Source organism: Balaenoptera acutorostrata, chromosome 4 (assembly GCF_949987535.1).
Source record: "Balaenoptera acutorostrata chromosome 4, mBalAcu1.1, whole genome shotgun sequence".
NCBI lineage: Eukaryota > Metazoa > Chordata > Mammalia > Artiodactyla > Balaenopteridae > Balaenoptera > Balaenoptera acutorostrata.
This window is the reverse complement of record NC_080067.1, coordinates 77730965-77752155: the sequence shown is the minus strand read 5'-3', so window position 1 is coordinate 77752155 and position 21191 is coordinate 77730965. Positions and strand designations below refer to the sequence as shown.

The following is a 21191-nucleotide window of genomic DNA, read 5'->3' as shown; positions in this document are numbered from 1 at the left end:
TTTTAAAAGAAAGTTATTTTTATCTTTTATACATAGAGAATTTATCAAATCAATGGTATTGAATAAGTATACATTTGAAAATATTTTACAGTTACAAACTGATGATACAGACACATGCAAATGTATTTTTTTAACAGACTTTATTTTTTAGAACAGTTTTAGGTTCACAGCAAACTTGAGCAGAAGGTAAAGAGAATTCCCATGTCCCTTCGTCCCCACGTACTTACAGCCTCCCCCCACTATCTACATCAGGCACCAGGGTACCTTTGTCACAATCAAGAAACCTACATCGACACATCATTATCACCCAAACCCTGTAGTTTACATTAGGGTTTGCTCATAGCGTTGTACATCCTGTGGGTTTTGACAAGTGAAGAAAGACATGCACTCACCATTGTAGTGACATACAGAATAGTTTTACTGCCCTAAGTATCCTTTGTGCTCTGCTGATTCATCCTTCCATCCCCTTGACCCCTGTCAACCACTGATCTTTTTAATGTCTCCATAGTTTTGCCTTTTCCAGAATGTCATATAGTTGAAACCATACCATATGTATGTAGCCTTTTCAGATTGGCTTCTTTCACTTAGTAATATGCATTAAAGTTTCTTCCATGTCTTTTCATGGCTTGATAGCTCATTCCTTTTTTTTTAAGCACTGAATAATATTCCACTGTCTGGAGATACTACAGGTTATTTATCCATTCACCTACTGAAGGACTTCTTGGTTGCTTCCAAGTTTTGGCAATCGTGAATAAAGCTGCTATATAGATGTATGTGCAGGTTTTTGTGTGGGCAAAAGGTTTCCACTCATTTGGGTAAATACCAAGGAGCACAATTGCTGGATTGTATGGTATCTATTATAAGAGTATGTTTAGTTTTATCAGAAACCCCGAAACTGTCTTCCAAAGTGGCTGTGCCATTTGCATTCCCAGGAGCAGTGAATGAGGGTTCCTGTTGCTCCACCTTCTCACCAGCATTTGGTGGTGTCAGTATTCTGGAGTTTGGCCATTCTAATAGGTGTATAGTGGTATCTTGTTGTTTTTTAAAATTAATTAATTAATAGAGGTATAATTGATTTACAACATTATATGGTTCAAGTGTACAGCATAGTGATTCACGATTTTTAAAGGTTATAGTCTATTTATAGTTATTATAAAATATTGGCTATATTCCCTGTGCTGTACAGTATATCCTTATAGCTTATTTATTTTACACGTAGTAGTTTGTATCTCTTAATCCCCTACCCCTCCCCATTGTTTTTTTAATTTGTATTTCTCTGATCACTTATGATGTGGTGCATCTTTTCATATGTTTATATGCCACCTGTATATCTTATTTAGTGAGGTGTCCAGATCTTAGGCCTATTTTTTTAATTGGGTTGTTTGTTTGCTTATTGTTGAGTTTTAAGTGTTCTTTGTATATTTTGAATAGCAGTCTTTTATCAGATATGTATTTTGCAAATACTTTCTCCCAGCCTATGATCTGTCGTTTTATTCTCTTAAGCAATATTTAATTTTAAATAAACATCAGGCACTTTTGTTTGTGGACTATAATTTTCTAATTAATTGATTAGTGTCCTAAGATACGAAATCTTGGTTGTGATGTAGCCCACCAAATAAAATAAGACAGAATCAATAAAATTTTAAATCAATAAATATTTCCAACTAAAACTAGTTACAAAAAGAACAAAGCTTGAGTGCTTTAAGGTCTAAATTTATGTAGAACTCCCCTCTATGGAATATAATAAAAATCACATTTATTCAGCTATTTTCTTCACTACTTATATTGTTGAAACAATTTCTTTCCATTCCTTAGTATATTTCAGCCATGAATATTTTTTCTTAAATATTTAAAATTGAATCCCCTTCCATCACTCTGTATCGTCTTATCCTGCCTTTTTAAAAAGTGCTTATACTACCTGATACAATATGTGTACATATTTGTTGATAGTCTTAACCCCACTTAGATTTCTTTATTGATTGTCATAACCTGTTCCATGAGAACAGAGATTTATTTTATTTTCTACTGTATCCTACCTAAGTCCCTTGTATAGTGTCTGGCATCCAATAAATACTAAAGAAATATTTGTTGAATGAATGAAAAACTTACTTATATTTTAATATGCAAAGCTTAAAAAAATTACTGCTGATTTCAAAGGCAGTTGTTATGGCCTTAATTTGTTATTATCCCCAAGATTGATTTTACAAAGACTTCTCACACCTCAAAAGGGCTTAAATCTCTGCTCAGTACTACTACTCAGAATTTCAAATTTCATATTCTGAGCAACAAGTTATGCTACCTTAATCGAGTATGCTAATTCTTATTTTTAAGCCAACTATAGATTTTTGAGTGGTTGGTCAGTGGGTCTGTGTAGTCTGTGATGTAATCCTTTACCATCATCAAGACCCAGCTTTAAAACAAATTTTGCCATCCAATATGAGTTTAAAGGCAACATAATTATGTTAATTATCTGTAAATTTCTTGATGGTTTGACCTAGAAATTTGAAATTGGCTAGTACTAGGAATATGCCAGTCACAGGCAAAAGACTACGGGTTAGAGATTATCAAGGAAAGAATTAAGTAAAATGCATATGTCTTTTGATGTGAAGAAATTCTTTTAATTTATTTTCCAATTTTTTATGGTGGTAAAATACATATAACATAAAATGTACTATCTTAACCATTTTTAAGTGTACATGTCAGTGGTATTAAGTACATTCATATTATTGTGCGACTATTATCACTATTCATCTCCAGAACTCTTTTCACCTCCCAAAAATGAGACTCTGTACCCATTATATAATAACTCCCCATTTCCTCCTACCTTTAGTCCCTGGAAACCACCATTTTACTGTCTGTCTCTATGATTTTGACAAAGAATCTCATGTAAGTGGAATCATATGATATTTATCTTTTGTGACTAGCTTATTTCACTTAGCATAATGTCCCCAAGTTTCATTCATGTTGTAGCATAGGTCAGAATTTCCTTCCTTTTTAAAGCTGGATAATATTCTATTGTATGTACATACCACATTTTGCTTATCCATTCATTTGTTGATGGACACTGCAGTATTTTCTCCTAGTCTTTATCCAGGTGATGGATGCTACCTTAACAATTGACATGAAGGGAATGACTTTCTCCTTCAGGGGAACCCTTGTCCCTTTTAGGAGTGTGGTTCTATTCCTGTAGGTTTAAATAATATATCTTCATCAGAATATAACAAAGCCACGTATCCATACAATAAATACAACTTTAGTGTCGGGGTGTTTCCCTAAGAAACACACTTTTTACTTTTCTTCAGCATTGTTGGAAACAGTAATAATAGGTTTTTTTTTTTTAAACATCTTTATTGGAATATAATTGCTTTACCATGTTGTTAGTTTCTGCTGTACAACAAAGTGAATCCACTATATGTATACAGATATCCCCATATCCCCTCCCTCTTGTGTCTCCCTCCCACCCTCCCTATCCCACCCCTCTAGGTGGGTCACAAAGCACCAAGCTGATCTCCCTGTGCTATGTGGCTGCTTCCCACTAGCTATCTCTTTTACATTTTGTAGTGTATATATGTCCATGCCACTCCCTCACTTCGTCCCAGCTTACCTTCCCCACACCACCCCACCACCCCCCCGCCCCGTGCCCTCAGGTCCATTGTTTACGTCTGCGTCTTTATTCCTGTCATGCCACTAGGTTCTTCAGAACCATTTTTTTTTCTTTTAGATTCCATATATATGTGTTAGCATACGGTATTTGTTTTTCTCTTTCTGACTTACTTCACTCTGTATGACAGACTCTAGGTCCATCCACCTCACTACAAATAACTCAACTTCGTTTCTTTTTATGGCTGAGTAATATTCCATTGTATATATGTGCCACATCTTCTTTATCCACTCATCTATCTATTGATGGACACTTAGGTTGCTTCCATGTCCTGGCTATTGTAAGTAGTGCTGCAGTGAACATTGTGGTACATGACTCTTTTTGAATTATGGTTTTCTCAGGGTATATGCCCAGTAGTGGGATTGCTGGGTCATATGGTAGTTCTAATTTTAGGTTTTTAAGGAACCTCCATACTGTTCTCCATAGCGGCTGTATCAATTTACATTTCCACCAACAGTGCAAGAGGGTTCCCTTTTCTCCACACCCTCTCCAGCATTTATTGTTTGTAGATTTTTTGATGATGGCCATTCTGACCGGTGGGAGGTGATACCTTATTGTGGTTTTGATTTGCATTTCTCTAATGATTAGTGATGTTGAGCATCCTTTCATGTGTTTGTTGGCAATCTTATCTTCTTTGGGGAAACAGTAATAATAGTTTAAGGTAGTCACTAGAATGTTAAAGCCAAGGGTGATTTCTATTCCCAATGCCCTAATGTACATATGATTTCTTTTTATTTTAAACTATTATGTGTTTGGGCTTCCCTGGTGGCGCAGTGGTTGAGAATCTGCCTGCTAATGCAGGGGACACGGGTTCGAGCCCTGGTCTGGGAAGATCCCACATGCCACGGAGCGGCTGGGCCCGTGAGCCACAACTACTGAGCCTGCGCGTCTGGAGCCTGTGCCCCGCAACGGGAGGGGCCGCGATAGTGAAAGGCCCGCGCACCGCGATGAAGAGCGGTCCCCGCACCGCGATGAAGAGTGGCCCCCACTTGCCGCAACTAGAGAAAGCCCTCGCACGAACCGAAGACCCAACACAGCCAAAAATAAATAAATAAATAAATAAATAAAGTAGCTATAAAATTAAAAAAAAAATATTATGTGTTTTACAAGAAAAAGTTTATGTGTTACAATGTATTTTTATTCTTGCCCTTGAAGGTAATGACTTCCTGTGGCTGACTGCATCAGAGTCACTGGGAGCTTATTAAAATTACACATACCTCAACTGTGCAGGTTAAGGTTATGTCAGAGTGAGTGGGATAGAGATCTAGGAGTCTGTATTTTGACATGCTTGTTATTTGGTCAGAGATAAGTGTGGTTCCCATTATTCCAGGAGACTTTCTTAACTGGCATCTTTATATGTTCTAGCTTTTAGTGTATGTCATATACACGTGTATCCCACTCCTTATGGCATAAATGAAGACAAATTCAAAATAGACTTGTCAGCAGTTATTTTGAGACTCCAGTAGAATTCCTTTACAAGACAAGTTGTTAGACACAGATTTAGATAGGCTACAGGTCATAACCATAGAACAAGTAAGATTTATGTCAAGCCATTAAGTCTGTAAACGTTTAAGTAGTAGTTTGTTTTTCTTTCCCCTTGAATTGTGTTAAACACGAAATGCACTGAACTTGTATGGTGTCTTAGTTTATACTTACTTGGAAGTGTCACATTAGCAGTTTTATGAAAGTATGTACATTTTTAGTTCTCTGAGTTAAGTCATTTGATGTCTTAGAATGATTAGTTTCCTGTTATTTAGTTGGTAATATTAGGTATCAATGTGCAACCAAGATGCAATAGATCAACCAAGTGTTCAATAAGCATCCATTGTATCTGTAGCCATTATAAATCAGTGGATTAGGTAGAGCTAGTGGTGAACTATAGAATATGAATAAATGCTCAGCTTAAATACACATATTACCAAAACTGTACAGTCTCTTACTTAAGTTGCACCATCTCCTTTAGAGTATAGGATTGTTAAACAGGAGGATGAGGACTTGCTGATAGAAAATAAAATCTGAGATATAAAGATTCCTGGCTCTTCAGCAATATAGTTAATATGATTGCATTTAAGACTGCTGTTGCTAGATTATTTAAACAAAGATAACCTAGACTTCCAGTTTTGTTTACTGCAGAAAGACAAGATTAGCAAGTTTGTGGGACAGATTTATAACCCATCCCTAAGCAGTTAATGAAATTAATTTAAAATTATTGATCTTGTGTATATGTGTTGCTTTTAATTTCGAGAATTTATTAGCAAAGGGTAACAGTAACTGTAGCTATACAAAAAGAACCGTAGAATTGGAATGCAAAATATCCCAACTTTATAGAAAGAAAAGAAAGTACAGATCTTGATCCATAACTTGTCTCATGGAGAGTTAGAGCTAGGTTAGCAGTCCTTGTATTTGTAGGAGTTAGATTGTGTTTAATATTATGAGTGGCAATAGAACTTTTCCCTGGACTTCCTGAGAAAGAATAAGAAGGTTTCTTTTTCATATAATTAATTAGCTTTAGCTTCTAGGAAGAGATTGAGGATGGAGAAGAGTAGAGGGGAACCTAGCTACTTGTCTTCCTTGTTTATTGTTAATATGCATTTTCAGAGTTTCTAGTTGGGAAATTTTTTTTCTTATTTTAGTTTCAGGTGCGTTATATTCCTAGAAAAATTTCCAAACGTCTGTTTTAAAATTTTAAAGTAATTCCTTCCGTAGGAGTACACCCTTGGTTCATCAAAATACCAGAGTAGAGGTGTTTTTCAACATAAATAAATTGTTTTTCAACCATTTTGACTTGTCATAAAATTGGTGTTTATTCTCAGCCCTTATCTTATTTGATCTGTTAGTGGCTTTTGACAGAGTTGGTCACTCCTTCCTCCTTGATATGCTTTTTTCAGTTCCCTTTTACACCACACTCTCTCGGTTTTCATCTTATCTCATTAGTTGCTTCTTCTCAGTTTCTTTTGCTAGTTCCCCTTGTTCTTCCTGACCTTTGATATCAGAGTGTCCCAGACCTCAGTCCTTAATCCTCTTTTCTGTCTTCACTTTTTTTGATAATGTCAGGTGGCATGGCTGTAAATGCTATCGATATGCCCATGATTCCTAAACTTGTACCCCCAGCTCAGACCTCTAAAATCCAGACTCTTATATCCATCCACCTATTTGATGTCAGTGCTTATATATCTAATAAATATTTCAAAGTCAAGTCCCAAACTGAACTCCAGATCTTTTCTACCCAAACCAGTTCTGTCCATAGTCTTCTCCATCTCAAGTTGGCTGCAACTCTATCCTTTCGGCTGCTCTAGCCAAAAACTTTTAATCCATCTTTGATTACACATCTATCTGCTCACTGGCATACCTGTGCATATATATGCTCATACTTCACATCCAGTCCATGAGGAAATCCTCTTTAGTTTAAGCTACTTTCCAAATCCTCTATTACTCCACATGCTAGAGTATTATATTGTGAAAAAAATTCCCATTTCTCTCAACTTTAAAAGAAATTATAGGTATTGTAATGGCTCAATAAAGGTGTATAGGCTCCTCCTTTTATGTGGAAAGAACTGTCTTTTTCATTGTTTCATTGTAAATCTGATTTTGAGGTTTATGGAATTGTTTGTGTGTTCTTTTTTCTTTTGTTTTTTTCTAAAGACTTTTAAAATAACACCTGTATGAGGCTGGAGAGGTTATGGCAGATTGGAATAACTAAAGTCTGGAATTGTAATTATAATTGGAAAAGGAATTGGAAAGTTACACATAAATACATGTACACTGCAATGCATGTATAACCATCATAAGTGGCCCTGGGCCCCAGCTTACAAAATTGTTTTAAATGCTGCATCTTTCCATCTGTCCAGTAAACAGGTGTTTTACTTGTTAACTAACTGAACTAGGGATATATAGCTAAAGGAATCATAGTCTTTGCTCAAGGCGTCTCAGTTTGGACATCTAGACCAATAGTTGAATTATTTTGAGTGCCAGGTGCTCTATTTGAAGTGAACATAGGGTGCTTTGTGGAGGAGGTGGTGGTGGTGGTGAGGTGCTCATTCCACTGAGGAGTAGAAGCGGCTTCAGTGTCACAAGTTTACTATCCAAAGATGGTTTATAGTGTGAACATTGTCTTCAAAACCCTGAGCCTATTTATTATGCTCTTAAATTTGTATTCTTCTGCATCCTGTTTACAGATCTTGTAAAATTGCAGCATTTTAATGGAGCTAAAATACTATGTGAAGTGCTTTTCTAAACACAGCTGCTCTAGTTTCTTTTTTTTTTTTTTAATAAATTTATTTATTTATTTATTTATTTATGGCTGCGTTGGGTTTTCATCGCTGCGTGCGGGCTTTCTTTTTAGTTGCAGAGAGCAGGGGCTACTCTTCGTTGCGGTGCGCGGGCCTCTCATTAAGGTGGCTTCTCTTGTTGCGGAGCACGGGCTCTAGAGCGCAGGCTCAGTAGTTGTAGCGCACGGGCTCAGTTGCTCTGTGGCATGTGGGATCTTCCCGGACCAGGGCTCAAACCCGTGTCCCCTGCATTGGCAGGCGGATTCTTAACCACTGTGCCACCAGGGAAGCCCCTGCTCTGCTTTCATTAAACAGTTCTGACATTCAGCAATTTGCTAAGGTTTCTTCCATTTTGATTCTGTGATTCTGGGGTTGTTGCTCATTTCCTCTTAATATTTTTTCTATTTATTATTTCATATTACTATTTTATATTCATCTCTTAATACAATACATACTATACCATGCAAAAAGATGCCATGCAAATTGTAAAACATAGAGAAGAGGTAATGCAAAATTATTTTAATTATGTATTAAAGTGAATTTTTTTTTTTGTTACTGGAGGAGTCTGGGAAAGTTATAGGTGTGATTTGTCTATCAGTCTCTGATATGTTATGGAGAGAACCCTGAAAGGCCCAGTATGTAGTTACCTCACCTACCTGCTCTGATTTGCAGAGGATAACCTGTGTCTTTAGTACCATTTCTATTTCCTAAAAAGGGTAATGGGGGAACAGCCATGAAAGGGAACATGGCAGGTCTCCGATTATAATTTTTGACAGTGGTATCTGGGCCTGGCCCTAGATGTCCCTACCATCTTGCTTCTTTCTCTCATTGTGAATCTGCTGATAGTCCCATCTTATTTGAAAGCCTTGGTCATCCTGACAGTGGTATCAGTCTCAGTGTCCTTTTCTCATAGAAATCTTCTCTTCCTTTGTTATGAACCATGAAGTTTACAGAGCTTCTTCTCTCTATATCGCCTGTGACACTCCACTAATAGAATAAGCATTGCGGTTTAACTGCTTTGGTTGAACATATGCTCTTAATCCTCTAAACAGTAATAGTAACTACTTTATTTTCCTGTTATGGCAATGCCTACTACAGTGATAAGAATTCTTGGGACTGGACTGCCTTTGTAGAAAGTCAACTTAAAAAATTTTATTTATTTATTTTTTAAGTAGACCTGCCTGAGTTTGTTGTGATTTCAAGACAGAAGTACCTTCTTCTTTAGCTTTTATTTTTCTGGGCCCAGTTGAAGGCAGTATTCTATAGTTCGTAAGTTTGTAGTTTTTTTCCCTTAATCCTCTTTTTTTTTTTTTTTCTCGTGAAAGTGACATTACCCTTCTTTAGATGACTAGTGCTTTCATTCTAGCTTTACATCCTCTACTGTGAAAACTGGAAGGGACTGTTAACCAGTCATATGTCACTTATTGATCCCAACATAACAGATGGGCCATCCCTTCTTCCATTACCTTCTTTTTTGGCACAGTAGAATGAAGTTAACTCCTACTGCAATTAGGAGTAGCATACGCACCTGCTTGGATATGCCAACTCCCTGGACAAGAAATTCAGCCTGTTAGAGGAGGGTGAAATGGAAACATGGCTTTCTATTGACTTTCTGTGAGAAAAAATATAAAATAATTTCCTATCTGATCAAAATAAAACATTACTAGTATTTCCTTAGACTAGTTTCCTGTAAATAGTGAATATTTGCCACTGCACATGATAAAAAAATAACTTTGTGTATAATTCCTATCTGCTATGCAGAGCAACTTCTGGAAGTGACTATTGAAATTATATCCCTGTTGAGACAATCTGGAACTCTAGGAACAGAAGATCCTGTACTTCTCCACTCCTCCCGCTCGCTATTCTCTATGTAGGATGATCTGGATAATATTTTAAGAGTGTTCCCTTTTTTAAATGATGAGCTTTGACTGATAGGGTTCTTGAAGCCTGAGTAATGACTTGAGAGTGTGGTATTCATTCACTTAGACCTAGTACTTACATCTGGATCTTGGGCTGTGGTTTGGTTGCCTTTTCAATTACGCTCTTCTCTGGCTTCAATGGTTTTACTTTGGATACTGTGTATTGACAAGGGAGAACTTGAGAAGAGAGGAGGTACGTGTGTTCCTTTAACTACCTTTTAAAAAATGTTCTGTTTTCTCTGAGAAATGGCAGAATAATGTTTACAGTCTTTTAAAATGAAATATAATGGAACTCACTCAGAAAAATACATGTGTGAACAGAAGATACATTTTTTCTCCAAAATGTTGAGCTGAACAAAAAACTTAAAAAAAAAACAACCCACTATTTTCATCTATGTTCATTATCTTTTAAGAAGCTTATAGAGGAGGCATTTGAAAGGGATGAGTGAAACTATATAAATTTTGGTGAGGGTTTTCATGGCTTACATGTTTTTTTCTTTTATTCTCTAACTCTGTTGAAAGTGTGAGTGAGGGCCTGAAGGAAACCTTGCTTGGGAGAAGATAATCAAATCCAGGTTCTTGCTTTCCTTTGAATGCTTTTTCCAGAATAATAGAATGTTATTATCTGGAAGTGATATTAAAGATGATTCAGTCCATTTGTCACTTTTTATGGATGAGAGAATTGAGGTCTGGAGAGATTCAGAGATCTTTCCAGGGACTCATATTAGTTGGTAGAGGGTTAGACTAAAATTTTGGTTTCCATTTCTAGTCTGTTTTTCCACGATTCTTTTTTCCATTAACAGGACTGAATTTCTCATGGATCTTGCCAGTTTTGCTTAGTTGACCAATCTGAGCGAATAGGAGCAGTTAACATTTCTAGCATACTATGTTGCATATAAATGTTTCTAGCAACATTTCTAGCATATACTTTTTTAAAATTTTAATTTTATTTATTTATTTATTTATGGCTGTGTTGGGTCTTCGTTCCTGTCCGAGGGCTTTCTCTAGTTGCGGAAAGCGGGGGCCACTCTTCATCGCGGTGCGCGGGCCTCTCACTATCGCGGCCTCTCTTGTTGCGGAGCACAGGCTCCAGACGCGCAGGCTCAGTAGTTGTGGCTCACGGGCCTAGTTGCTCCGCGGCATGTGGGATCTTCCCAGACCAGGGCTCGAACCCGTGTCCCCTGCATTGGCAGGCAGATTCTCAACCACTGCGCCACCAGGGAAGCCCCTAGCATATACTTTTAAGAGGAGAACATCCTTTTAATTTCACTGAGACTTCCCAGAAATAAAGGCGGAGACTTTTTAAGAAGGTGGCTTATTATTATTATTATTATGTAATTTTATTGAAGTATAGTTGATTTACAATGTTGTGTTTAATTTCTGCTGTACAGCAAAGTGACTCAGTTATATGTATTCTTTTTCCTATTCTTTTCCATTATGGTTTATCACAGGATATTGAATGTAGTTCCCTGTGCTATACAGGAGGACCTTGTTGTTTATTAAAAAGTGGCTTACTATTATTGTCTAATAAATTTATATTCAGGGCCTTAACTCCCCCTGGTACTGATTGCAGTGTTGGTTCTCCTCTGTAGGCTCTTAGAGGAGTCAGATAGAACCAACCTTGATAACCATAGAAAACCTAGAGGATTTTCAAATAAATTTTATTATATTCTCCTTGGCTAGATTGAAGTTATGAAGAAATTAGGAGAAGACTCCAGTGTGTATTTGACATGTAATTTTTGTAAGAGGGCAAAAGTATTGAAGTGTTTTAAAGCAGTTTGGACTTGCTGTTTTATCTGCTGATAAAAGGCCTGTTGTAAATTTTTTGTTCCTTTTTAAACCATTTCAAATTCTTGTTGGAAGTATGTGATAACTTAATCTTATTATGCTTTCTTCCCTTTTGGCCCCATGAAATGAAAATGAAAAGAAATTGTGTATTTTCTTTAACACTATAGATGATTATAGCTAACATTTATTGATTACTTACTGTCAGGTACTGTGCTAAGGTTTTCATATGTATTTAAAAATTTATTCTCATACATCTCTATGGGAGATACAGTTATCATTACCTGTATTTTGTAGATGAAATTGAAACACGAAGAACTTGTTCAACATTGCATAGATAGTAAGAAGTAAAATATGGATTCAAACCTAGACAGTTTTTTTAAAACTCCATTCCATTCCCTCTCAACATAAAAAGGTATTACAGAGACCCAATTATAAAGGGCTCAGAGCTTATTGAACAAAATAAGGGGAGGCCATTCACATTACAAAATGATCTAATGAGGGATTTCTTTTAAAAAGTAAGTTTCCAGGGTGTGTCATGTTTTTTCTGGTCAAAAACCCAGAGAGAGCCATCTCATTATATGGGGAGTTTGGTCATCTAGTTTTGCCATCTGTTGAGTTATAGGGCTACCCTTGGATCAGTGAGCTATCCCTGATCCTGCCATTGTCCTATCTTTGCAAAGAATAGCCCAGCATTGCCCACAGTGGATAAAGCTGTTGAGCTGAAAGAGTTGGATGGGGATGGTAGGTCATGATAGACATATAGGCAACTCCTCTGAGTATCTAAATGGTTATTCAATTTATATGCAGCCTTTGGGAATATATCTATTATATAAAACAAGGACCATAGATGTTAGTTTCAAAATCTGTACATTATAGTTTGAGTATTTGTTTGATCTCTTTCATTATTCTTTGGGAGGTAGTTATGACAGAGCCTCAGATCCATCTTTAATGCTTTGAGGATATTTATGTGCTTAATAAGTGATCTTGAGTATCCTGTAGTTGTGTTTTAGATTGCATCATCATGTGACCTAGTCTTAGATTATCAATTCCATTTTAAGCATATTGTCAAAGCTGAAGCGGAAACAGTTTTTTTTTTTTTAAAGGATCTCAAATGGATGGGTAGAATAATTCTTTATCATACCTCCTGTTTCTTTCAAATAATTTTCTTTTATAAAGAAAATGTAATGCTCATGTTACACATACTATTTAGTTATTCTTATGGATAAACTTGTAAAAGCAGTGGTTTAAAAAGTTGATTGTAAATCAACTATACTTCAATAAAAAAATAAAACAAAAGCAAAAAAAAGTTTATTTCTACACCAGGGGTGTGTAGTTATCTGGGTGGGGAGAGTTCTGTGTTTGTGCTTTTCATAGAGCTTTATTTAATTCACAGCCCAAAGTGATCACCATGTGATTAGAAATGTCTCAGTGTTAGTACTTGCTGCTAGATTTTTTCCTATTCTAGTTTTATGTTTTTATTTTTAGTTAACTCTTTTGTGAGTTGATCTGTGATGCATGAATAGATAAAAGAATGAAGTTATTATTAAAAGTAAAGTGACCCTAACAACAAGGTTCTACTGTCTAGCACAGACAGGGAACTGTATTCAGTACCCTGTGGTAAACCATATGGAAAAGAATAGGAAAAAGAATATATATGTAACTGAATCACTTTGCTATACAGCAGGAATTAACACAGCATTGTAAATCAACTATACTTTAATAAAATTTAAAAAAATAAAGTGACTGTTTCCCTGAAATTTGGGCTTATTCAGTTTCTTAGGGTACAGCCAACCAGACCTGAGTCCTAAAAATTATTTTCTTGTACGTAGCTCATGTATGACAAAGCGTTTTCATCCATGTTCTTGTATTTGATATTCATAGTAAGGAGTCAGTAAACTTTTTCCATAAAGGACCAGATAGTAGTAAATATTTTAAGCTTTGTAGGCCATATAGTCTCTCTTCCAACTACTCAACTCTGCCACTAGGGTGTGCAAGCTGACATAGACAATGTGTAAATGGATGAGCTTGACGGTGTTTCCATAAAACTTTATTTATGGACACTGGAATTTGAATTTAATATGGTTTTCATGTGTCATTAAGTATTATTTTTCTTTTGTTTTTTTTCAACCATTTAAAAATGCAAGAACCATTTTTAGCTCATGGGCTATGTGAAAACAGGTTACGGGACAGATTGCCTGACAGGCTGTCATTTGCTGACCCCTGCTTATAATAATCCTGTGAGACTTAGCTGACTGCTTTCTGTTTTTTTGCCCTTTATTTTACCATTTTTAACATTATTTTATATTATTCTTATTTTATTACTTAATCATGTGTTTTCTTTCATTGTTAATGTGTGTGTAACTTTTAAAATTTACTAATTTTAATTACATTTTAAGCTATGGAGTGTAGGGTCTATAATATTGTCCTCTTTAATGCCTTGCACATTTATACAAAGTATATGCTCAATAAATATATATATTTAAATAAATTTATTTATTTTATTTATTTTCGGCTGCATTGGGTCTTTGTTGCTGCGCGTGGTCTTTTCTCTAGTTGCGGTGTGCAGGCTTCTCACTGGTGGAGTACAGGCTCTAGGCGTGCAGGCCTAGTTGTGGCTCGCGGGCTCTAGAGCGCAGGCTCAGTAATTGTGGCACATGGGCTTAGTTGCTCCATGGCATGTGGGATCTTCCTGGACCAGGGCTCGAACCCGTGTCCCCTGCATTGGCAGGTGGATTCTTAACCACTGTGCCACCAGGAAAGCCCATATGCTCAATAAATATTTGAGAGAATTGGAAAGGAATAATATCTGTCTTTCACTATTTGAAGGATTCTTGTGTAGATTGTTTTACTTATTGATTTATATATTAAAAATGTGTTCCAGGATGGTTGTCTTGCATAAGGAGTAGAAGCAATAGGGAGGCAAAACTCACCTCAGAATGCAGGGACTAGAAAGGAGAGAAAGAATCTCCTACTGATTGTGTTCTTTGTGTTGTAGTACATACATACTGTGGTCAGTGATATGTACAGTCCCTCATTTAACCTTTACAACTCTTTTAAATAGGTATTTGTTTACTCAGTTTACAGATGAAAAAACTTAAATAAAATACCTTAGCCTTAGATAAGTGAGTGGTGGGACAGAATTTGAACTGAGACCATGTTCTGTCCATATACTTTTCTTTTTATACCAAGGAATATTCAACAATTAACCAGGCTGCTTTAGACACTAGCTACTTACTTATTGCTACAAGTTTTCACACACATCTTAGATGACCAAGGACAGAGATTTTTTTTAGAGAAGGTGAAATGTTGAATTGAAGAACCTCTGTGATAAACTTTCAGATTCTCAATATGTGATTACAGTGAGCTTTATTTTAAAATGATAGGCAAAACACATTTTACCTGTTACTTTTATACATAAACTCTTACCTCTCTCTTTTTAAAAAATATTTATTTATTTATTTGGCTGCGTCAGGTCTTTGTTGCGGTACGCAGGCAGGCTCTAGAGTGTGTGGGCTCAGTAGTTGAGGCACGTGGGCTCTAGAGTGCATGGGCTTAGGTGCCTCACAACATGTGGGATCTTAGTTCCTCTACCAGGGATTGAACCCACGTCCACCTGTTTTGGAAGGTGGATTCTTAACCACTAAACCACCAGGGAAGTCCCTCTTACCTCTCTTTAAAGAAAGGTGTTTAAAAGTGTTTCACAAATAAATTTGTAGTATTGCACAGTGAAATAAGATTGAGGAATGTACATGAAATTTCTATTAAACTATATGTTTAGTAGAAACCAATGATTAAATCAAATCTTAAGCTGATCGTTCAACTAATTTTCTTGAAGTTGAAGATTGAGTCAAGCTAAATTAAATGAAGGTTAAAAGTATAAATGGAGAGGTTTTAAATGGTTATAAATGGAGAGGGAATTCCCTGGTGGTCTGGTGGTTAGGACTCCACGCTTCCACTGCTGGGGGCCTGGGTTTGATCCCTGGTCGGGGAACTAAGATCCCGCAAGACGTGCGGCGCGGCCAACAACAAAAAAAGTATAAATGAAGAAAGTTTCTGAAATTGTGGATTTCTTTCTTGACTTCGGCAAACATTTTGAGTCTCTATACTGCTACCAGGAGCTCGGACTAGTGAGAGAAGTGGACAGGGATAGAGCTTCTAAGAGGACCCACTTCCTAGGAAGGTGATGTCTGAACTTATTTCTTTTCCCCCTTTATTAGCTTTGAAAATTATTTAAAAACACATAGTCATTGAAAGTATTAAAACAATCTAGAAGTATAAATCGTAAGAAGTGTAAATCCTTATTTTCACTTTCTGCCCTCTGATCCCCATTCTTCAAAGTTATAGTTAGCAGATTGGTAAATATGCTTCCAGATTTTTTCTTATGCATAAACGAATAGGCTCCCCACCCCACCCCCCCCAAAAAACTGGGCTCACACTATATGTAATTTTGTAACTTGCTTTTCCTCCCTTGTGATGGTCTGTAATGTATACGTTTCCATCTCAGTAGAGACAGATTAATCTCATTTAAAAACCTGCTGCCTCACATAATAGGATGGAGTACCATCATTTATTTACATTATTTCTCATTGCTGGACATGTAGGTTTTAAATCTATTTACAAAAAATAGATATCCTTGTACTAATATATTTGTTTTCTTTTGTGAATTAAGTTTTAAACGATGAGTAACAGAGGCAGGTGAAGAGAATGAGGATTAATGTGAAGGGGAAATGTTTTCTAGGCTAAGGGAACAATGTGTACTTTGAAAACACTGCTGAAGAAAATGACAAACTTTTAGTTAGGGGACAAGCATTTCTCTTTCTATGCTGTGGAAGTATAGCGCCTCTTGTTTTCTTAACTCTGTGTTAGAGTATCTCATTTTATGGAATTGGCATTTCTTTACTGAATAATTTATGGTTACATAATTTTCTTATTTTGGATATTAAAATTTTTTTTCAGTAAATGTTACCAGGTAGAGAAGTAGAACCACAAGCTGATAAAAATGGCATTCAAGAGGTCGCACAGAGGTTATGTGGGTAGTTTTGGGAATAGAGCTTATATCTTAGCTATTTTTCTCTTCTTAACAGTGTCTAATTGAGAATTCTTACCCAGAGTTCAAAATAGCTTTTTGGGTGGCTAGTCCCCCACTGTTATCCAATTGAAACAAATTTCGGTTGATTCAAAAAACAGGTATTGCAAAGTTGCTGGTTTATCAAGTAGTTCTCTTAAAATGGATAGATAGATGGCTTAAAGTAGATGAATAACATTTTTTACTCTTAAGTATAAAATCTTGTTATCCTTAAAAAGTTTTAGTTGCTGCTGTTTTGTTCCAAATTTCCAATTTTGGGATGTTGCCCTATAGGGCATATCAAGTACTACTTAGTGTTAGAATTTTATCATTCCTCTGACAAGGAAGAGAATCTGCTGATTTCTTTAAAAATACATTGGAAACAAAACACTGTCTTAAACAAGGGTAATAACATCTTTCTGAACTATTTCTAAAAGTAAAAGCCTTTATTTTTGGTTGCCAAGGATGCTTTGCTGTTTGGTTACATGTGCTTTGTTGAATAGAAATATGAGTCTTTGTAAGGCTCAACTTTCAAAATTTCTTACTTGTTTTTAAAAACATATGCTTAATAGTTCTAATTAGTGTTATTAATTTGAATAACATGAATGCGTTGAGTAAATTAGCCTAATGTGTTCTCTCATTACCTTAAACAGTAATTGTATTATGTGTTGTAATACATGGTTATGAAGTATTCATACGTTGTTCTAAGGGAGTTATTACTTTATGTGAAGTGTAATTTTTTAGCATTCATATCTATTTTTTTACTTGGAGTTATTTTTCAAGAGTAAAGTATATGTTTAAACACAAAGTAACTTACTTTATGTTTAATTTTTCTAGGGCTGCTTTGGAAGAAGTAGAAGGAGATGTGGCAGAATTGGAACTGAAACTTGATAAGGTAAATTTAACTTTTTAAAACGTTAATTCTTGTTTTGCATAATGATTTGTGCCTGTAACACTAGATGGTTCAAGTGACTTCTTTTATCTCCGTGAGGGTAAATGCTAATATTATCCCAATATTATGAAGAAGTTGAGGCTAGAGACATTAAGTAGTTTGTTGAAAATTTAATCTAAGTGCCAGAGCAAGAATTTGAACCATGTCTGACTAGACATCTTTTATATTGTTGGACGGTTGTTTCCTTCCCTATCAAAAAGATTGCAATCTTTTTTGATGCTTAATGGATATCATATGTAACCTAACCACTCTTGTTTATACATTTGGGTGTGGCCATGTTCAAATATAAAATTTTAAATACTCCTTCCATTTTTTAAAGCTAATGCCAGAAATGCTGAATATGTATTTAATAATTGATATTAAATGGTCATATTCTATGCAAGGGTAAATGTACATTGATTCCTATCTTCTGTATTAATTATTGATAATCTTCTTTTTTTTTTTGGCGTCTACCCAAGAAATGTTATCTGCTGTATAACAGAGTGAAATATGAGAATGAGTAAGACATGGCTTCTGATCTTAAGTAACCATTGTTCATTGTTAAAATTTTTGGAGATAAATGTGTATATTTGAATACCTTTTCTGAAAATAATTTCCTATTTATGTAATTATTATTATAAATGGAATTGTTATGTAAAGCAGTGCTTCTCAAACCTTAATGTGCATAGGAATATGTGGGGTTCTGGTGCAAATACAGATCTAGATTCAGTAAGTCTTGGTATCTGAGAGTCTGTGTTTCTAACCAGATTTTAGGTGATACCAATGCTGTTGTTCCATGGACTGCATTTTGAATAACAAGGATATAAGATATATTAACTAGACTGATGGTTTTCAAATGTTTTGAAATCATGAAATTTATGTATATAATGTAAATAGTATAGAAACTATATAAAGCAGTAGTTATTAGTTATATATGTAAAACAAAATAATTTTAGAAAATGTTTAGTAATAAGTTATTTTTGTGCAGTACTCTGTAGTTTTCAAAGCACTTTGATATACAGTATGTTTTTGGATTTTTACAATAATCCTGTGAGGTGGGTAGGACAAGTGGATTATTTCCATTTTATAGATGAGGGTCCCACAGCCCAGAAAGTGAAGAGGACTTGCTTCAAATCACAGAGTTAGAAAAGGCAGAACCAGGGTTAGAATCCATCTGTTTTATTCTTAGTTCAGTGCTCTTCTTGTGCACCACTGTACTCCTGGATCCATGTTGAGGGAGCACATGCCACTTGGAAATTTTCTGAGGAACACTAGCAAGCTTCCAGGCAAGTGTTTTTAAAAACTAATGTTAGAATTTTTTGTAAGGATATTATTTTCAAGAACTTTATTTTCTATTTAAAATTATATATATATGGGATCATTGTTGTTGTTATTATTATTATTTTCCCCTGAGGTATTACATTTATTTTTAAGGACTCTGTGAAACAAAGGTTTTAAACCCTTAAGGTAGGCAGCAGAAGATGTAGTTTTGATTTTCTGGTAGGTTTATGAGAGTATATAGAAGGAGAAGGCTTTTTAAAGAATCACAGAGTAGTACAATAAGGATATCTATTCTCTTTGGGCAGAACTGCATCTAAATCAAACAAAACACTTTGTGTCGGGGGGACCTCAAAATTTAAAGTACCTAAACAGAATCCTCTTACAGTATTTTTGTTAATGATTTGCTTTTATGAGCAGCTATCTTTTTTTTCCCCCCCCTTTATATCATTTGGTTGCAGTTGAGAGACTGGTAGAATCTTAAAACCAAAAGATTCAAATCTAAACCAAGTTGTCACAGCATTGGCATTCAGTACTAAGAACTCTAAATCCTTTCTAGAGTCCCTATTACCCGAAGGGCTACTCAGGGCATCATGGAAGCTTTGGCATCTTTTAAAATATCATCTTCCACCCAAATAGAATTTCCATAGTTACTTTTATATTTCTCTAGTTTAAGATCTTGATCCCTTATACAATGTCCCTTTCCCAAATTCTTAAGCTATTATTGATCATTTTTACTTTAGAATTATGAGGAGTTACAATTAGAGAAGAGAGCCTGTGAGGAGCAAGAAATGGTTGTTATTGAAGGAGGTGGCATTGAAGGACTTGTGGAGGGGAGGGGTTGCCTAAAACTAGTTTACTGATTTCATAACTTTGTGCAGGGCCAGTTGTACCTGTAATATTGCAAATCACGGCAGCAACAGGTTTAACTAGCTTGATGACCTAGCTTATATTTATTTTGCTTATAATGTATGCCACCAGTAGTTAGACTCTTTCTGGTGAGTAATGCTCCATGAATGGATGGCATTATTCGACTAGGTCCAATTATTTATCCATTCTGCCAGGTATTCTGGCATTGGCAATATCACAGAGCATCATAGTGGCCATCTAGATATAATTTCCCTATCTGTTGCATCTTCTCACTGGAGTGCTTGTTCCTTGTTTGTTAAGCAGATACCCTTTAAATCACAGCTCAGGTACTACCAAACTTAGGTTCTTTTTCAGGTATTGCATTATTTCTTGCATCTTTACATTTCTTACATTTTAAAATTGTACTTCCATTTAAATTATTATAATATTATTATAATTTTTGGTTTGTAACATAGTCTAGTAATTAAGAGCACAAAGCCTGGAGCAAGGCTTTACCACTTACTGTATGGCCTTGGGCAAGTTCCTAAACCTTCCTATGTCTCAGTTTCTTCATCTCCAAAATGGGAAAAAATAAGAGTATCTATTATAGGGTTATTATGTGAATAAGATGTGCTAATACATGTTAAGTGCTTTGACACATGATAAGTTCTAAATAAATGTTAATGATGGTGGTGTCTTTTCAACAAACTATTAGAGCTCCTTGAAGACAGATTGTCTTTAACAGGGAAAAAGCCCTCATTTTACTCTTACGTAAAAATCTTCCCTCTCTGTAGGCTTATGTTATTTAGTATAGCTGTCATCACTGTCATCTAATAAGGACTTTGACAGCTGGCAGAGTATCTGTCTATCACCCAGTCAGTCCTTCCCCCTGAATAGCTGCAGTGTATATGTGCTTCAGCTATATGACAATTTCATTTTCCCTCCAACGCCTGTGATAGTGACCTTTATTCTAATTCTGATACCTGTTTTCCTGGCCATATGCTGTGCCTTGTTGCTCAGAGTCGTAATCTCTGAAACTGTGGAATGCTCATTGATACCTTACTTTCTGATGTGAGTTTCCAGTCTTTCCAGTTCTCATCTTGGACTCCTCCTGCTTCTGTTTTTCAAGCTTATCTAAATCTCTAGTCTTTCAGTCTATCTGCTTCATATTTCAGATCCCTTTTTTATTCACTATATATTTTTTAAAATAATTTTTTTTATTGAGATAAAATACACCTAACATAAAAAACCACCATTTTAAAGTGTGCAACTCAGTGGTTTTTAGCATATTCACAATGTGAATATACTACTTAATTCCATTACCCTGATAAGAAACTCTGTGCCTGTTAGCAGTCACTTCCAATTTCCCTCTCCCTACATCCTCTGTCAACCACTAATTTACTTTCTGTCTCGGTGGATTTGCCTGTTCTGG

General features: G+C 35.6%; 1 protein-coding gene across 5 annotated transcripts in view; it reads left to right on the top strand.

Moving 5' to 3' along the window:
• Positions 1 to 21191, top strand: part of ACAP2 (ArfGAP with coiled-coil, ankyrin repeat and PH domains 2) — a 151901-nt gene that overhangs the window by 35961 nt on the left and 94749 nt on the right. For all 5 annotated transcript variants that reach the window (XR_009008126.1, XM_057545291.1, XM_057545292.1 and 2 more), the window contains exon 2: positions 17539 to 17596. Coding sequence is in view for 4 of the 5 variants with exons in the window: in XM_057545291.1 (XP_057401274.1) it covers positions 17539 to 17596 (58 nt within the window). In the remaining variant the exon portion in view is untranslated. The remainder of the gene's footprint in view (positions 1 to 17538; positions 17597 to 21191) is intronic.